Source organism: Polypterus senegalus, chromosome 10 (genome assembly GCF_016835505.1).
Source record: "Polypterus senegalus isolate Bchr_013 chromosome 10, ASM1683550v1, whole genome shotgun sequence".
Lineage (NCBI taxonomy): Eukaryota > Metazoa > Chordata > Cladistia > Polypteriformes > Polypteridae > Polypterus > Polypterus senegalus.
The window spans coordinates 92,578,978-92,594,255 of NC_053163.1; the positions used below are offsets into that span (position 1 = coordinate 92,578,978).

At 35.6% G+C, this 15,278-nt stretch overlaps 1 protein-coding gene and 1 non-coding gene across 3 annotated transcripts in view; both read right to left on the bottom strand.

Annotated features, from left to right (window-relative positions):
* pabir2 (PABIR family member 2) overlaps nucleotides 1-14,484 on the bottom strand; it is a 43,554-nt gene extending 29,070 nt beyond the window's left edge. The window contains exons 1-4 of one of the 2 annotated variants that reach the window (XM_039766207.1): nucleotides 13,524-14,484; nucleotides 11,129-11,207; nucleotides 4,304-4,360; nucleotides 1,476-1,519 (exon numbers count right to left, since the gene is read on the bottom strand). In XM_039766207.1, the coding sequence (XP_039622141.1) occupies nucleotides 1,476-1,519; nucleotides 4,304-4,360; nucleotides 11,129-11,207; nucleotides 13,524-13,648 (305 nt within the window). In that variant the 5' untranslated portion in view covers nucleotides 13,649-14,484. The remainder of the gene's footprint in view (nucleotides 1-1,475; nucleotides 1,520-4,303; nucleotides 4,361-11,128; nucleotides 11,208-13,523) is intronic. The other variant, XM_039766206.1, reaches the window with a different exon arrangement.
* Nucleotides 11,291-11,425, bottom strand: LOC120538435. Its single transcript, XR_005635476.1, has one exon. It is a non-coding gene; the product is annotated as a small nucleolar RNA U109 (small nucleolar RNA).
* Nucleotides 14,485-15,278: the final 794 nt, after the last annotated feature.

Here is a 15,278-nt window from a genome sequence, read left to right on the forward strand (position 1 = left end):
TCATGTTGATTTTCATTCTACTTTTCTAGGTGTTCCAATTGTTTAATCCACTATTTACTAATTAGTGGGTCTGATGCTAAAGTAGTTGCAGCCTTTGATTATTCCATGTTTGCCAGCATCTCTGCTCATTTTTGTCATTAATAAGATACAACGAAGGGGAAAAACTGGACAGAGAAAGGGCAAAATATAATGAAATCAACAAAAGAGAGTGAAGCATTTAAATCTATAGCACAAACAAATATTTCTAAATGTCTTAAATGTAAAAATCATGCTGTTGTGCTTTTCTGAATGTAGAATAAAATAATAAAAAAAACAGCTAATTAAATGAGATCAGTGTTATCAGGTGTTGCCAATGATTAGGAATCTGGTTGGAACAAAAACCTGCAGGCACAGTAGGAAGGTTTGGGAAATACTGTTCTAGACAAACAGCAAATTACTCAACTTAGGTTAGAAATACAGGAAATTAACTGTCTACACAGAGAGGACGTTAGACATGTTTATACGTGAAGCAAAGATTTCCCAACATCTAGCCAATTTTTAGCAAGATCAAGATAATTCAAGCTACTGCAGTGTTTTCGTCTTAAATATTTCCAACATTAACAGGCCTTCAGGGTCATTTCAAGTGTATTACAAATCATATATTGTAGTAGAATTGTTTTAAAAAGTTAAGTGCCAATTGTAAAAAACAAAGAACAAACATTCAAGTACACTGGAATAAGTTGCCTTTATAGCAGTTGTCTAGTAATTCAAAAAGGTAATTGTAAAATAAGAGTTTGAGTTTTTCGCTTCTTCAAAAAATTCACAAGTAATTAACGCCAAAGCTGTTAAAAATTTATACTTAACCAGTTAGTGTATGGGATTTAAATGCATCAGTTTAACCTATTTACTGTTTTTAACCAATAAGTGAAATAAACACAGTACATTATGAAAGATAATGGTGAACCACAATAGAGTCCAAGTAATTAAATGTCACTGGAGCAAAGTTCTACACTTTCAACCACAATCCAAGAATGCACATATCCCAAAAATTACAATTAAGAAAGAATGAATTATAGATTGTTTATCACTCAAAAGATATGGCTAATAGTGTTTGCACTACAAAAACATATCAATAAGCATACTGTGACTTAGTTTACTAACCGGATGAAACAATAGTTAAATTTTCAAAATTATAAACACCAAATACAGAATTGATTTCTAGAATACGAGTTCTGAGGAATTAAAGCTGGAAAAAACCCCGTTATGCCAACCATCTTAAATTTTAAAACTCTTCAGAATTCAGCATTGGCAAAGAGTAACAAATACTCATTTATGTATCCCTCAAAATAGTATAAAAAAAAAAGTTGCCCTTATAACAAAATGCTCTTCATTAATTTATGTTCATTTTGGAAATTTACAATTCATCATTCATTACATTGCATTTGTTTTAATATTCATTCAGTTTCTCAAATATTAAACACTGCTTGGACAATTACCTTTCATGCGCAGTCTCTCTGTTCATAACATCCACCCCTTCCTCCTACAAATAAGGAAACATTCTGGTTGGCAATAAAGGTTTTAAAGTAACTCGATTCAAATATGAAATGACCACATACTGTAAAATTGGTACTGAAACTGCCAATTAGCAACTTATATTTATTTTTTATTTGAGTCTGACAATTTCAGAGTATTAAAAGACCAAAAAAAAAAACACACCACCTTATGTGCACCCAAGAATCCAATGGCCTGTACTTCTTTCTTTAAAAACATTTGCAAAACCCAGATCTGGACTTCCCCCATCAAGCTCACTGTTCGGCCTGACTGTAACTTTTGACTTACTAGCACAGACTTAGTATAAATCATGAAAAATGATTTAATGTAGAATCAGCACAAAAGAATTTTAAAAAGTTAATGGCTAGGTTTAACCTTAAACAATGACCTTAAACCTAACCTTTTAACAAAATCCTACTTGAGCAATTACAACCAGAATTTGAATGCCTTTCCTACAAGGCAAGTTCAAAAGAAGGCAATAAGAAAACGAGGCCAACGCAGCAATTCTTAAATTAGCATAGCATGAGACACACACACACACACACACACACACACACGTGTTAAAGAAAAATTAAATGATCGAAACGACAATTGACTTTGAATGCACTGTTGAAGACGGATTTAAAGAATAAGTATCTCTTAAATGGGCATACATTAAAACTTGCATTAAAACTCCGTAAATACTATCCTCAATTGTTCGTCACCAAAAAGGACTTGATTATACTCCACGTAAGTGTTTTACAACTGGTGGCCCATGGAAATAAGTGTATCAGCCCCGAGTCCCGACTTGATAGACATGTTCCTCAGGTGGTAGAAACCTTCTGAGGAAGATGAGACTACCTGGAGATGCAGACACAAAAGCTGTGACCTCCTTAATTTCAATATGACTCATCTCATCCGTCTATACTATCTTCTCACTCCACTTTACTCACTCCACTCTGTCCCGTGCTGCAGCTGCATCACTCCTGCACTCTCAGCAAATCTGAGCAAAAGGGCTTTTGTTCCAGCATTTTCCACACTCACTCATCTTTCGCACTCCTTCCACACTTTTTCCTGGGACTTCCTCCTCTCACTAAGATGTTTCATTTGCATAATACACTGCAGTGTCTGAAAGCACAGTGCTCAGTAGCTGTCCAGCCACATGGCCCTCTACATCTCCAGCCTGATCTTCATAGCATTATTGTTTGGTAATAAGGGAATACCATTGCCATAAATGGTTGCACTTAGTCTGCAGTATTCTTTAGGTAGGTGGCATATGTCAAAATATCATCCACATGAATTCCAGGAACCAACGCTTCCCAGCAAAACATCACCTTGAGCACCCTTTCTTATAGTGCATCTGTTCCACTTATAAATAACTCACACACACCAGGCCATTCACATGCTCTTAGAAAAAAAGTAATTCATTACACTAAGCTACCGCATTCCATTACTCTATGGTCCAGTTGTGATGTTCACCTTATAGGTGCTTTTGCCAGTGGCCAAAGGTCCATATGGACACCCAGATAAGACCAGATAAGACTGTGGGTACACAGGCCCACATGCAGTAAGCTGTGATGCCCTGTGTGCTCAGACACCTCTCTCTCATGGTTAGCAAAATGGTTTTCAGCAATTTGTGCAATAGTACCTCATATGCGGTTTCAGACTAGACGGGCTGCTCTTTGCACCCCACGTACATTAATGAGCATTAAGCACCCAACAACCTTGTCACTGGTTATCCTACCTTGGACCACTTTTTGGTATGTAGTAACCACTGCATTATGGGAACACCCCACAACACCAATTAGAAGATACTCTAACCCAGTTGTCTGGCCATCACAATGTTGTCCTTGTAATAGTCACACAAATCTTTATACTTGCCCATTTATCACCTTTAAGAACTGACTGTTCATCTGCTGCCTGATATATGCCACTCCTTGACAGGTTCCATTCCACTTCAACTGTCAGTGGATTTAATTCTGTGGCTGAACAGTGTATATATACTTGCATATATCTATCTTCTATTATCCTTATGTTATAAATAAATTATACTTTGTTTAATTCAACAAGAGTATTTGTGTTATTTGTGAAAATAGTCCATTGTTGTGTTCACAACAGAGAAAGTATTTAATTTAGACTTCTGCTGATTTATAAATCTCATTCATAAAATGTAGAGAACTTCATATTTCTGGCATCTTGGAGGGAAAATGAAACAGAGATCCCTCACTCATCCAACACTGATCTGGTGTTCTCCTCTGTGGTAATTTTTTTTTTATTATTGTTTTGCCTTCCGAAATGCTGGTAATTTTTTTAAAACTGCTAAGTGAGTGATTAACCCCTCTTTCCTACAAGTCAAAGTGAGAGAGGAAAAAAAAAAAACGGTGTGATGGAAACAAATAAAGTTCATCCTTAACAGCTGCGTTTTTAACTACAGCGTAACCCCTTCTGAAACAGACAAGCGTAATACAATTACACTGTAAGTTGTACATTGTGAATATACTTCAATGTATTAAGTATTAGTATTTGTTTAATATTTCAATAAACTTCTCTAGACTTGAATATTTGATTCTGAGTATTCCTGATAAATGGTCCGATATTATGATGCCACACTAGTTCTGAAATAACTTAACCTTAACCATTTATGTCCATCAATGTTTCTACAGTATATAAGCAGAATTTTAGGAAATATAAAATTGTTTCATAGATCCCAAGTTACTGACAAACAACAGGAGGGAGACTTTACGCGATATATCGTCAAAAATTTAAAAAAAAATTATTTCCCAAGGTTTCATACCTGTTTGATCTGATGAAGCCGGCTACTGGGTACACGAATAGGAGAAGATGGAACCATCTAAAATAAGGAACAAACAATCATTACTTATCATTCCTTTTTAAAATAGTTCAGACATACCATTACCTTTCAAAGTAGTAATGCAGTAGAAATACACACACCCTCTTTAGTGTGCTGAGATAATAATTCTATGTAGCACTGACCAGAACAACAGTGTATTAATTTCCTGCATTTTTTCTTTCAAAATTCTTGGTTAGTAATGATCATTAAATTTGATCACACGGGCATCCCTATGAACAATCATCTTTCTTTGTATTTTTTACATATACTGTATTTTATGCCAGTGGTTCCCAAACTAAGGCACAACCTAATTTTGGGCAAGAATTTTGATTGACAAAAAATACCATACTGAACCTAATTTGTTAAAAAACAAACAGCAGCAGAACAGTGGTGAAACAGTTATCAAATAATAGAAACACTGGCAATCTGTTTTCTGGACTTTCCACCAAGTTTGAGAAAGCATTTGCTAATTATTTTTAAAATCGCTGCATATTTGCATCTTGGCATCGTAGTCTTCTGGAAATTTCAATTCAGCTTTATTTATATAAGCTGCAAAGCACGATGAAGCATCATTTCCAAGATATGCGCTGTGCTGTTGAGTAACAAGTATATCATCAAATGTTCAATGAGAAGTACAATCTATACCAATTGTTAGAGATGGATAAATTAAAAAAAAAAAAATTTAAAAAATCCACTGGAACCTTCTACATCTGGCATTGACAAAAATTAAAAGAAAAAGAAAGAAAGATTGTACAGCGATTAACCTCTCAAATAAGGTTTAACTATTATATCAAATAAATCCTTGTGTATAGTTTGTCAAGAAGTGTTGTCAAATGAAAGTATGAAGCCGTCAAAGCTACTTCAACGTTTGAAAACCAAACATCCAGGCAAAAAAGAAAAGCCAGTGGAATTCTTTGAAAGAAAGCTAAGCAACCTCCACAAGGAGAAAGCATTTTTACTTCGGCAATCACTATAAATGAAAAAGCATTACTAGCACGTTATTCAGTTGCAACTGCAAGAGGCTTACAAGCTCAAAGCAATACCTCTTCTCCAATAATATGATACAAAGAACAACAAACAACAGGGCAGATGATATTCAAACTCAAGTTCTTCAAAATTTTAAGTGCAAGCACTTCTCACTACTGATGGACGAATCCACAGATATTTCCAACTTTGCTAATTTCATATTATTTTTAAGATATGATGCAAAGAATGTTAGAGAAAATATTTTGTAAACAACTAGAGGCCAATACTACAGGAAAATGATTAAAACTGATCACAATGAAGGTTGTCAAAAATGACCACCACCCAGGGTAGAAAATGCATAGACCCCTTTGACAATTGATTTTCAAAAGGTGAGTTGGCTTTACTTTATTCAAAGAAACTGACAGAAATGGATCTGAAATAAATGCCATTTCATGCAATCACAACTGATCTGTGATCAAGCAAAACTATGGAAGCATGTGGGAGCCGAACAGTTCATTAAATTAAGGAATTCATGCTGAAAAGAAAAGCTTGCAAACATATTTTTCTTAACATTTAAAACAACTGTTAAAGGACTGGGAGTTGTACTACCCACCTATAGTTTGAAGGAAAAGCAGAGTTTGCAAGATTACAAATAAGATGTATGAAGACAAAAGCCAACATTCAATTGTCAAAGAATGGCTGTTTTACCAGCAAAAATTTTGGCATCATGTTACTCCCGGAGTACTATGCAAAGCTGTAGTATTTTACTGATCTGTTTGTGTGCTTCAATTCAGCAATCCACCTTTTCGTAAATATGAACAGTGACCTTGTAATCTTCATTAGTAAAACTTACAGCCAACCCCATTCACAACATAATCTTATTTTCTAGACCATTACTCTGCACTTTGATCTAGAAGTGTATTTAGTGCAGTTTCTCTAAATGTTTCTCCTATGCCCTAAAAGTATTCCTTTCCCTTTTTTTATCCCATTCAGTGTTAAATCCTTGACTGTTGTGTAATACTAAGACCTTCTTATTAAAGCAAATGTAAAATTAGTGTGCAGATTCCGATTTTTACAACACTTCAAAACCCAACTTTAAAGAGCCTCATCACCCAAAACTTCTTGTCCCACAATTCGTGTCTATTTTACGTTGCTGATGGTTTGACATGCAAAACCTAAAACAATAAGGTGTAATTACACATTTTCAAATCACTTTCGTTAAAATATTGCTGCGTTGGTCAAGGAGGAAAAAACAGACTGAACCTTAACTTTATACTGTGATAATCCTGTTTATCTAGACGAGTCCAAAAGTGCCAAATGGCTTTTTAATCAGAATACCACAATATAAATGGTATCTGCCGCTGCCTGTAGGACACTTCCAAAATAATAAAACAAATCTGCCTTTGACCTGCCTGCCCATTTCTTTTTGTTTGTTTTAATATATAAACATGCAGCGTTGCTGACTATTCTCACCCTGTTGCTGTCTAACTAACCAGTATTTCTTCTGATCCTAAATCACTCTCTGTGTGCCTATTTGGCAACAAGACACGTCATAGTAAGTTTGCACTGAAGTACTCAAGTTGAATGTTGCAGAAGGAACACATGAAACTGTGTCATAAGTAAATCAATTTGCAGATGCACAAATTGTTTTTGTTTTTGTTTTTTTTTTTAAAAAAGTAGACACTAATAATGTAGCAAAGTACAGTGCCAGCATGTGTGGCTCATATGTATGCTAGCTCCTTTTCATGGCTGCTTATATGGCTCAATGTACAGAGAGGGACTTTTGCACTCAGCCATTAGGACTGTAGGGAATTTTTTTTTTTGGTGGCACCTTAATTTAAATAAACTAAAGAGAAAGCGTACTTTACTGATGCTAAGATACTGGAGTGTGTGGTATCGGCATGCCAAAAAGAATAAGTCGAAAATTTGGAACACAATATGGCAAGCATGTGAAACAGTAATTAGTTTATGTCTGTGAGCTTTTACCATTTTCAACACTAATGTTACTGGCATTATGCAAGTTTTTTTGTTTGTTTGGTTTTTTTTAAAGCCGAAGCATTTCTCTTAGTTTTCTTTTTCTTTGTTCCTACAGGAGGTGTAACATTCATCCATCTGTGAGTATCCAGAATATTTTAATGATTAATTTTTTTTAGAGGAATTTGAAACTATGCCATCATATTTTAGGGACTTACTGTGACCACAGTAAAAACCTCTGCATTCTTTACTGGGTACTGATGTCCCTGCTGTAATGGTGCATAAGTGTCACTTAATTTCAGACTATTAACTATGTAGCATCCCTTGACAGAGGACAATTTCAAAAACTTTTGAAAAATGAGTCATGCTGTACTTGCAAAATAGGAATCTGTGCCTTTCATAAAGCACTTTAGAATGCTGAAGGTAAAGAATTTCACCTTCCCAAATAAAAAGGACTTTATCGTTTCAGTGTCTGGAATTTAAGACACTATACAGCAGTTGAACATCTCCCATACTGGCAAATGTTTCCTCTTAATTTTAAGCATTTAATTTTTATGAAATTGTGTTTTTATTCTCTCATTAAAATAACCAAACCTTGCATTTGAGAACCATGTATTCTTTCTCCCTGTGGATTGTCATTAGAATGATAAATTTCTGTAGTATAACAGAAGGAAGAAGTGCAGGAGCCTTCCTGTTATCCTAGGTCACATTCTAGATGCACAGTATGGTCCACATGACCTTTCCAGTTTAAACAGAAAATGCAACAATAAGTTGAAATGTGCTAAACCTGAACTGCAGTAATTTGACATTAAATTTCAAATTATGTGTAAATGTCTAAATGCTTCATATTCTTTATAAAAAAACATTTACCAGATTTCATGGATTTTAGCATCTCTAGTGAGGAGTTTACAACTTAGTTACATTTACTTCCCAGGTATCGAAAAAAAAGTCTGTTAGGTTCAATAGTGACACTGCACTGGCCAGTTGTGGGCAACAGATAGTGTGTGTGCGAGAATACCCTCTGAAAGACTGGTACAATACCCAAGGTTAGTTGCTACTTTGAGCCAAACCAATCACAATTCTGAAACAGACAAAGCAGTTAAAAGACAGATATGCGCCAATATACAGCAGCTAGAACTCAGATCAGTTGTGAGGAAAAACAATGTAAGAATTAAAAATTAAGGATAACTGCAGTGTTGACAGTGTGTTTTATTGACACAACAGTCTCTTATTTTTCTATGCCTGCTTAATCCAGGACAGGACACAGTTCACTGCTGGACACATCCATGCAGACACCCTTATTTATTTCTGTGGTAGAACTATCAATAACTTAATTAGTACATCTTTGAAAAACAGAAGCAAGACCAGACTATCCTGGGAAAACTTGCAAATAACTCACAGATGATGAATCAGGTGGAAATTGAATGCCACCTCCTGCTTATTTAAAAATTCTAAGAGAATCACTTACAGAATAGTTTCTTAACCACTGGGTCAGTCACAGGCTGCTACCAGTGACTTATAATGGTAGTGGGTAGCAGTGGGTTGCCACTCTGACAAATGTTTTGGTCCCCCTGCTGAGACAATCGGCCTAGATTAAACCCCCTACCTAATTCTGAAAAACCACACTCAATTCAACAAGGGGGACATACAATCCCCACCTTGGAGGGTTTTGAAGTTGTATGAAAAAAGTGGGCTGCAACACCAGAAAGGTTCAGAAACAGTTACTTAAGAACTGTGATTGCAATGAACACTAGAGTTTTCAGGAATGCTATTATAGACACTAAGCAAGGATTTAATGTACTGTAGTATAATACCTTAAGCTTAAAAATAAATAAATAAAACTCAAGCAACTAGATATTTTACAAAAAAATCTATTTTCACATTTGAAGGTTAACCAAAATTAAATATTCTTTACAATGTGATGACATATACTAGGGGTGTACTCACACCTCGGCAGATTTGTTCTGTACCATGCATAAGCATGAGTCTCCATTACTCCCCTGCACTTCACGTTTTGGACCTGGGCACACTTTTGTCCTGTCCATGTGGCTTTCTGTAAAGTCTAAACAAGATCTGAACATGGAGTAGCAGCATGCATTTCAAAATGAGTTTACTTATTGTGTTTTTTTTTTGGAGGAGTTGAGTAGGGCAGATTACACTCTACCCTCTTACAGATTTATTGAGTGCAGTGTTTTGTTGTTAATCATGCTATGTGTTCAAGAAGATTTTTACAGAGACAAATGATTTTAAGGGAGGAATTTGTAGCTTTTCTTGCCAACTACAATGTTCATCTGTAAGGTGAGAATAAAAACCAGTTTAAACTCAAATGATATCAAACAAAATGAGAATTGCAGTATCTGACTTTTCACATCATTGACATGTTTGTTTTCCATACTCTGGCACATTTAGCGATCACACTCTTCCTGAATCCTACTGAGCCATGCCCAAGCACACCTCTTCCAAATGGGCTAGGGCACAGTGTGGTTGGCCCGGAGCGAACACACTAGTCAAACAAACTAGACTTTGGATGGTTACATTCGGACAAACGTGCTCAAGCACAAAACAAACTGCTAGTGCGAGTAAACCCTAAATATCTTAGTGTGGCACAGATTGCAAACCCGTGTCAATGTTTTAGAGCCATTATGTCACATATACAGATTATATTAAAACTGTTACTTGCATGTGTTAAAACAAGCAACACATCGCTTCTCTCCAAGGGCCTCATGTATAAAATGTGCTTACACTTGGGAAGTATTTGAAATCCATTTGAGACAAAAGTTAGGATTTACAAAATAAGAACTTAGCGTGAAAACTGGCTTAACATTATGGCAAATCACGACCATGTATAAATCCTAAATAGACTTCAAATGTTTCACTGTAGCAACTCCAAGCAGCAGGAAAATGAAGTGAACAGTAAACCTCGTTTCAATGTTCATTTCAGTAATATGTCAGTCATATTGCAATGTTCTTGAACTAATTATATCACAGTTTACTGACGTGTTCTCCCTATACAGTTATCTTCAACAATCGCTTAATGCATATGTTTAATGTTAGATAACTACCCAAGCGTGTAGCCTATTTGCCATAAAAATGCTGTGTTGTGTGTATGATACAACCAAAGGCAGTGTTAGCTCTTTTGGAATATATTGCCAATCGGAGGCTATACATGGAGTGAGTTTTCGCCTTTAGACTTGCTAGAGCAGCCTTCTTGGAGTTATGCACTCAATTTGAGCCTATTTTATGGAGTCCATCATACAGAAATCACACAATCCCTGCTCTATTATAGGTTTTAACATCCATAGGGTATTTGGTGATGGGCACTTAGCAGACTGCTTGGAAACCACACTGAAGTGCAATGGAGGCTTTGCAGAACTTACCTTAAATGAACCAATGTTGCTACACTCAAAATGGAGAAACTAAGTTCACAGTATTAAGTTTACTTTGCATAAATTCAATATTGAATAATCTTAACACAATTTATTTAGTAGTCAGTTTGTTTCAGCTGAACTATATACCACCACAATGGTTCAAATACACACTACCAATTAACTGAGAAAATTTTACTTATTTCTGTGACTGAACCACTGTCAGAAAAAAAAAAAAAATATATATATATATATATATATATATATATATATATATATATATATATATATATATATATATATATATATATATATATATATATATATATAATTGCCTTAAACAATACATACTGCATATTTAAAACAATATGAAATAAAGTTTTCTGTAGAAGAAGCTAAAGACAATCTTTCCACCCAACACTACCACCCACGCACACTTATCAAATAAGAATGGTATGCTTACCAGACTTTGTCGATTAACCACTGTTGTACTGTTTCTTCGGCAACGCAGAAATTCTCCTTGAAACACCTGGGAGTTGTCACTTGAACATTAAGAAGAAAGGGGGGGGGGGAAATTAACATAAGAAAACCATACTGTAAAAGCATTTTAAAATTTTACAGGTGTTGCTGTTGGAGTGTTATACTACCACTCAACCTGTACTGAAAGGAAGGTGGCCCTGTTGACTCCAAAATTATTCTAGCATGTGATCCATCAAGTCAAACTCTCTATGAGCACAGAAAGATGAAATAACCACAGCTTGCTGGTTCCTAAGCAGATGTTGGAAACCTTTTCAAGCTGCCACATGCAAAGCAAGATATTTAATATAAAACAGTTTTTATGGCTCAAAAATAGTTTATACAGTTGAAAGCCTTACCTGTGACCCAAAGCTACTCACACAAAAAAGATGCATCAAGTACCAATGAAAAAAGACATATATAAAGCCTTACAACTTCCTAAAGTCATGCATCCACAAGATCCTAAGGAGCAAGAAGTTCATCCAATAACACACAAACTCTATTTTCAGTCCCCAAACAGATTAAAGGAATACTCTAATCAAAATATGTATTGTTTTAATGTGTTACTCACCCCATGTGCTCTGTAGTGACGACTCAAAGATTTTAGTTTCAAGAACAGAAATTAAAAAAAAAGGTCTGATATAATACAAGCCAATGGTGATCAATGGTGTACAACAGTCCATGGGAAGGAAAAAAAAAATCTCACATTATTGGTGTTCCATAATCTCTCAGTTATCTAGTCATACACTCACTATGTGCAGAACCCATGCATTATTTGCTACATTATTGTTAAATAGCTACTTCCATAAAAGGCAGAACATATCCCAAGTAGGAAATGCAATTCAAATGGGATTGAGCTTTTGAATTTCAAACCCACCTCTTCCCTTCATTCATTGGTCAAGGGACATAGCTTCAAATCAAAAGCTCAATCCCTTGTGAATTGCGTTTCCTTTTAATGGTGTGCTAATTTTTCCATAAGTATTTTACTTAACTGTAGCAAGAAATGCATGCCTGCAACATACAAAACAAATCCAACTAGACAAATGACATGTGGATTATGCAACATGAGTAACAAGATTTTATTTTCCCCCTTGGGTGTTTTTCACAATGTTTGGCATTGGTTCCCGCTGGCTTGTATTGTGGGTTATTCCTTACCATAAATGAACAACTGATCATCTACAACCAGTCAAGACTTCAGCACAGGATAAAAAAAAAAAAAAATACATGATACAATCAAATTCTACACAGAAGAACGTTTATACTTAATTGTGTACCAACATACACCATTTGTAGCATTTTAGAGATTCTTATATATTTAAATTTTGCCTTTGTCTTTTACAAAACTTTGTAATGATTCTTATTAGATCTACAACTCTACAGTAGAAGTTAGCTTCAGCCCTACACATCAAAGCTCAATTACTTTTCTTTAAAGGAATACTCCAAACAAAATGATTTTAATTTATATTACCTTCCACATATACTTTGTAGGAATGGCCAAAAAATTCTCATGTTTTCATGCAAAACAGAGATAAAGTTCCTGACAGAACTATTATCTATATTGACCAAAGTTGGACAACAGCAATCAATACAAGTCCTTAAAAATCACCTAACCTGTGCCACGTAATCCACGTCATATCCAGTAGTATGCTTAACATGTCCCAAACACTGGCAACTTTACAAATATTGAAAATGTTAGATATAACGCGACCGAGTATTATCTCTGTTCTGCAAGAAAGCCTAAGATTTCTGAGTGGAATATTCTTTTAATGCAACAAACGCACAACGCTTTACGATTAACTAAACATCTTGCAAGATGTTCAGAACGCTTTTCTTCTTTCCAAACAATAGTTGATGCAGGAGTTCCTTTCTATTTAATTTTGTGCCACTGACGACTTCTTGAAAGAAAAAAAACAACAAATATTGAAATGTAATTAGCACGCTTTTTACGGTTACTTTTGTCCTTAAAGCTGAAACTCGCCTATAATGCTCTAAAGCCAAACATCATTCTGAGATTCCATCCATCTACACTTTCAAATCCGGAGCACTGATTCAGATTCAGACTTGCACTCAACGAATATGTCCCTTCTGTAAATATCACGATCAGTTTTGTTAGCATTTTGTAGAAATGTTTTAATTGAAAAACGCATTGCCTTAGTGTCTAAACTAAACATGCCTACAATAAAAAGACCAAAACAACTCGAGAATTCAGTACCTTTAACAGTGATTTAGATATCTAAGAGTACATTAAAAAGTAAATTTAATGTTAGCATACCGATGTATCATTTAGAACACACATAAATACGAGTCTGTAGGTTTTGGTAAAAAAAAATGGATGTAGTTACCTCAGTCCATTGATCATAGGTGCGCTGTTGGACCTCCGGAGGTTCCCATCCGGTTGTGTCAGCGACATCGGCAAGTCGAGGTCCAGATCCATCTTCTCTTGGGTCATATTTGCAGAGTTGTTCATGACTTAAGGCTTCACACAACGTGCCAGAAGTGTTCAGCGCAGCATTTACAGAAATTAAAGCGTATTGTTAATGATGATGAGGAAGCTGGTGCCGTCGGGAAGGGCAGAAAGAGGGAGGGGAATAAGAAAGATATAGCTATTGCCTTAACTGAATTCCATTCTAACCATTAAAAATGACCCCATTGCATTTATATTCACTCTTGTGGTCGGCCAGCTGCCGCAACAAGTCTTTAAAGTTATCCGACTTTTTTTCTTTTTCTTTCGCACCAATGGGCGGCTACCCCGAGTTTGTTTCATTGAAACGCTGTACCTTACAAACAATTGTGCCGACTCCCCTAAACATTGCTGCTCGGGAGACAACCTTCCAAGTCACAGAGCTCATGCAGCTGTAAGTTACAACTTCATATACTTTAAAATAAATATCGTCATGAGTATACGAGTCTACATAGGGCAAATTTTGTCAATATTAAGTCGGGGGTTTTCGTCTTGTTTATTACAAACCCTTAACAGTCTCGGCAAAGAAAAGACTAAAACAGAAACTAAACCATCGCACGCCTGTGCTCTCAGGCCGAGATTCAAAACACGGGAGCACAATTTAGCAGCGAATCCCAGTCCTCATCCAAACAGAAACATTAAATAAACAAATCACGTAATACATTCGAGTAACCACAGTCAACTTCCCGTTCGATTTAAAAATGAGCATCCATCTGATAGAACGTGCTTCAAATCTTCTGCAGCTTTTGAACGTGATGAAATTAAATGATACGACAAAACCCTCCTTATCTCACTGCTTAGCTTAATTCTGTTTATTCCCCGCCTGCAACTCGCTGCGGCATTGGTTCTATATCCCGCCCCTTTCTTGCAAAAAATGAGCGATAAGATTCATAACCAATAAGCGGAGCCCATTGACGTCAAAGGTGGTTGATTGACAGATTCTCTTTCAATCAGTAAATACGAGTTACGAGGCATATCCTGGGGCACGCTTCATGGACACGGAAATGATTCTTATAATACCCGCCTTATCGCCCCCCTCCCCCCACCATAGTTTAACGTTCCTTTTGTAAAGTACGCATGCGCGGAGTAGAAACACAAACGTATTTTTATTTAAAAATACCGATTAAAATAATGATGTGATATCGTGAGATAAATCAGAAAAATTAAGTTTTTTATATTTGATATAGTTTACAAGATGGACTGCTATACGATGGATATTTTAAATCAAAACGTATCATCCAAGAGCATCCCACTATTTGGAAGCTATAGGGTCGATTATTTTACTCTTAAGGTGTGAAGTTTGGCTTAGCTTTATGTGGGCTTTCACAAATCATTATCGTACGTACCACATGGAAATTATATTTTGTGATTTTATTATGATTTTTTTTAACTTTGTGAATGGCCTACACTTTGGATGCAATGTTAAACATGTAAAGTTAACTTGATATTGGTTAAGCCATTAGAAAGTGACAAATGAGAATAATCACTGAATGGTCATTGAACATGTCCAACGAGAAGACTAAAACTAAATTCTAAAATTAGAATTGTATCACAAAATACAGTGCAGTAAATTATCAAGCATATTTACTCAGCCCGACAGTAACAAAAACAATACAGTATGGTGTTGTGGTGCTTA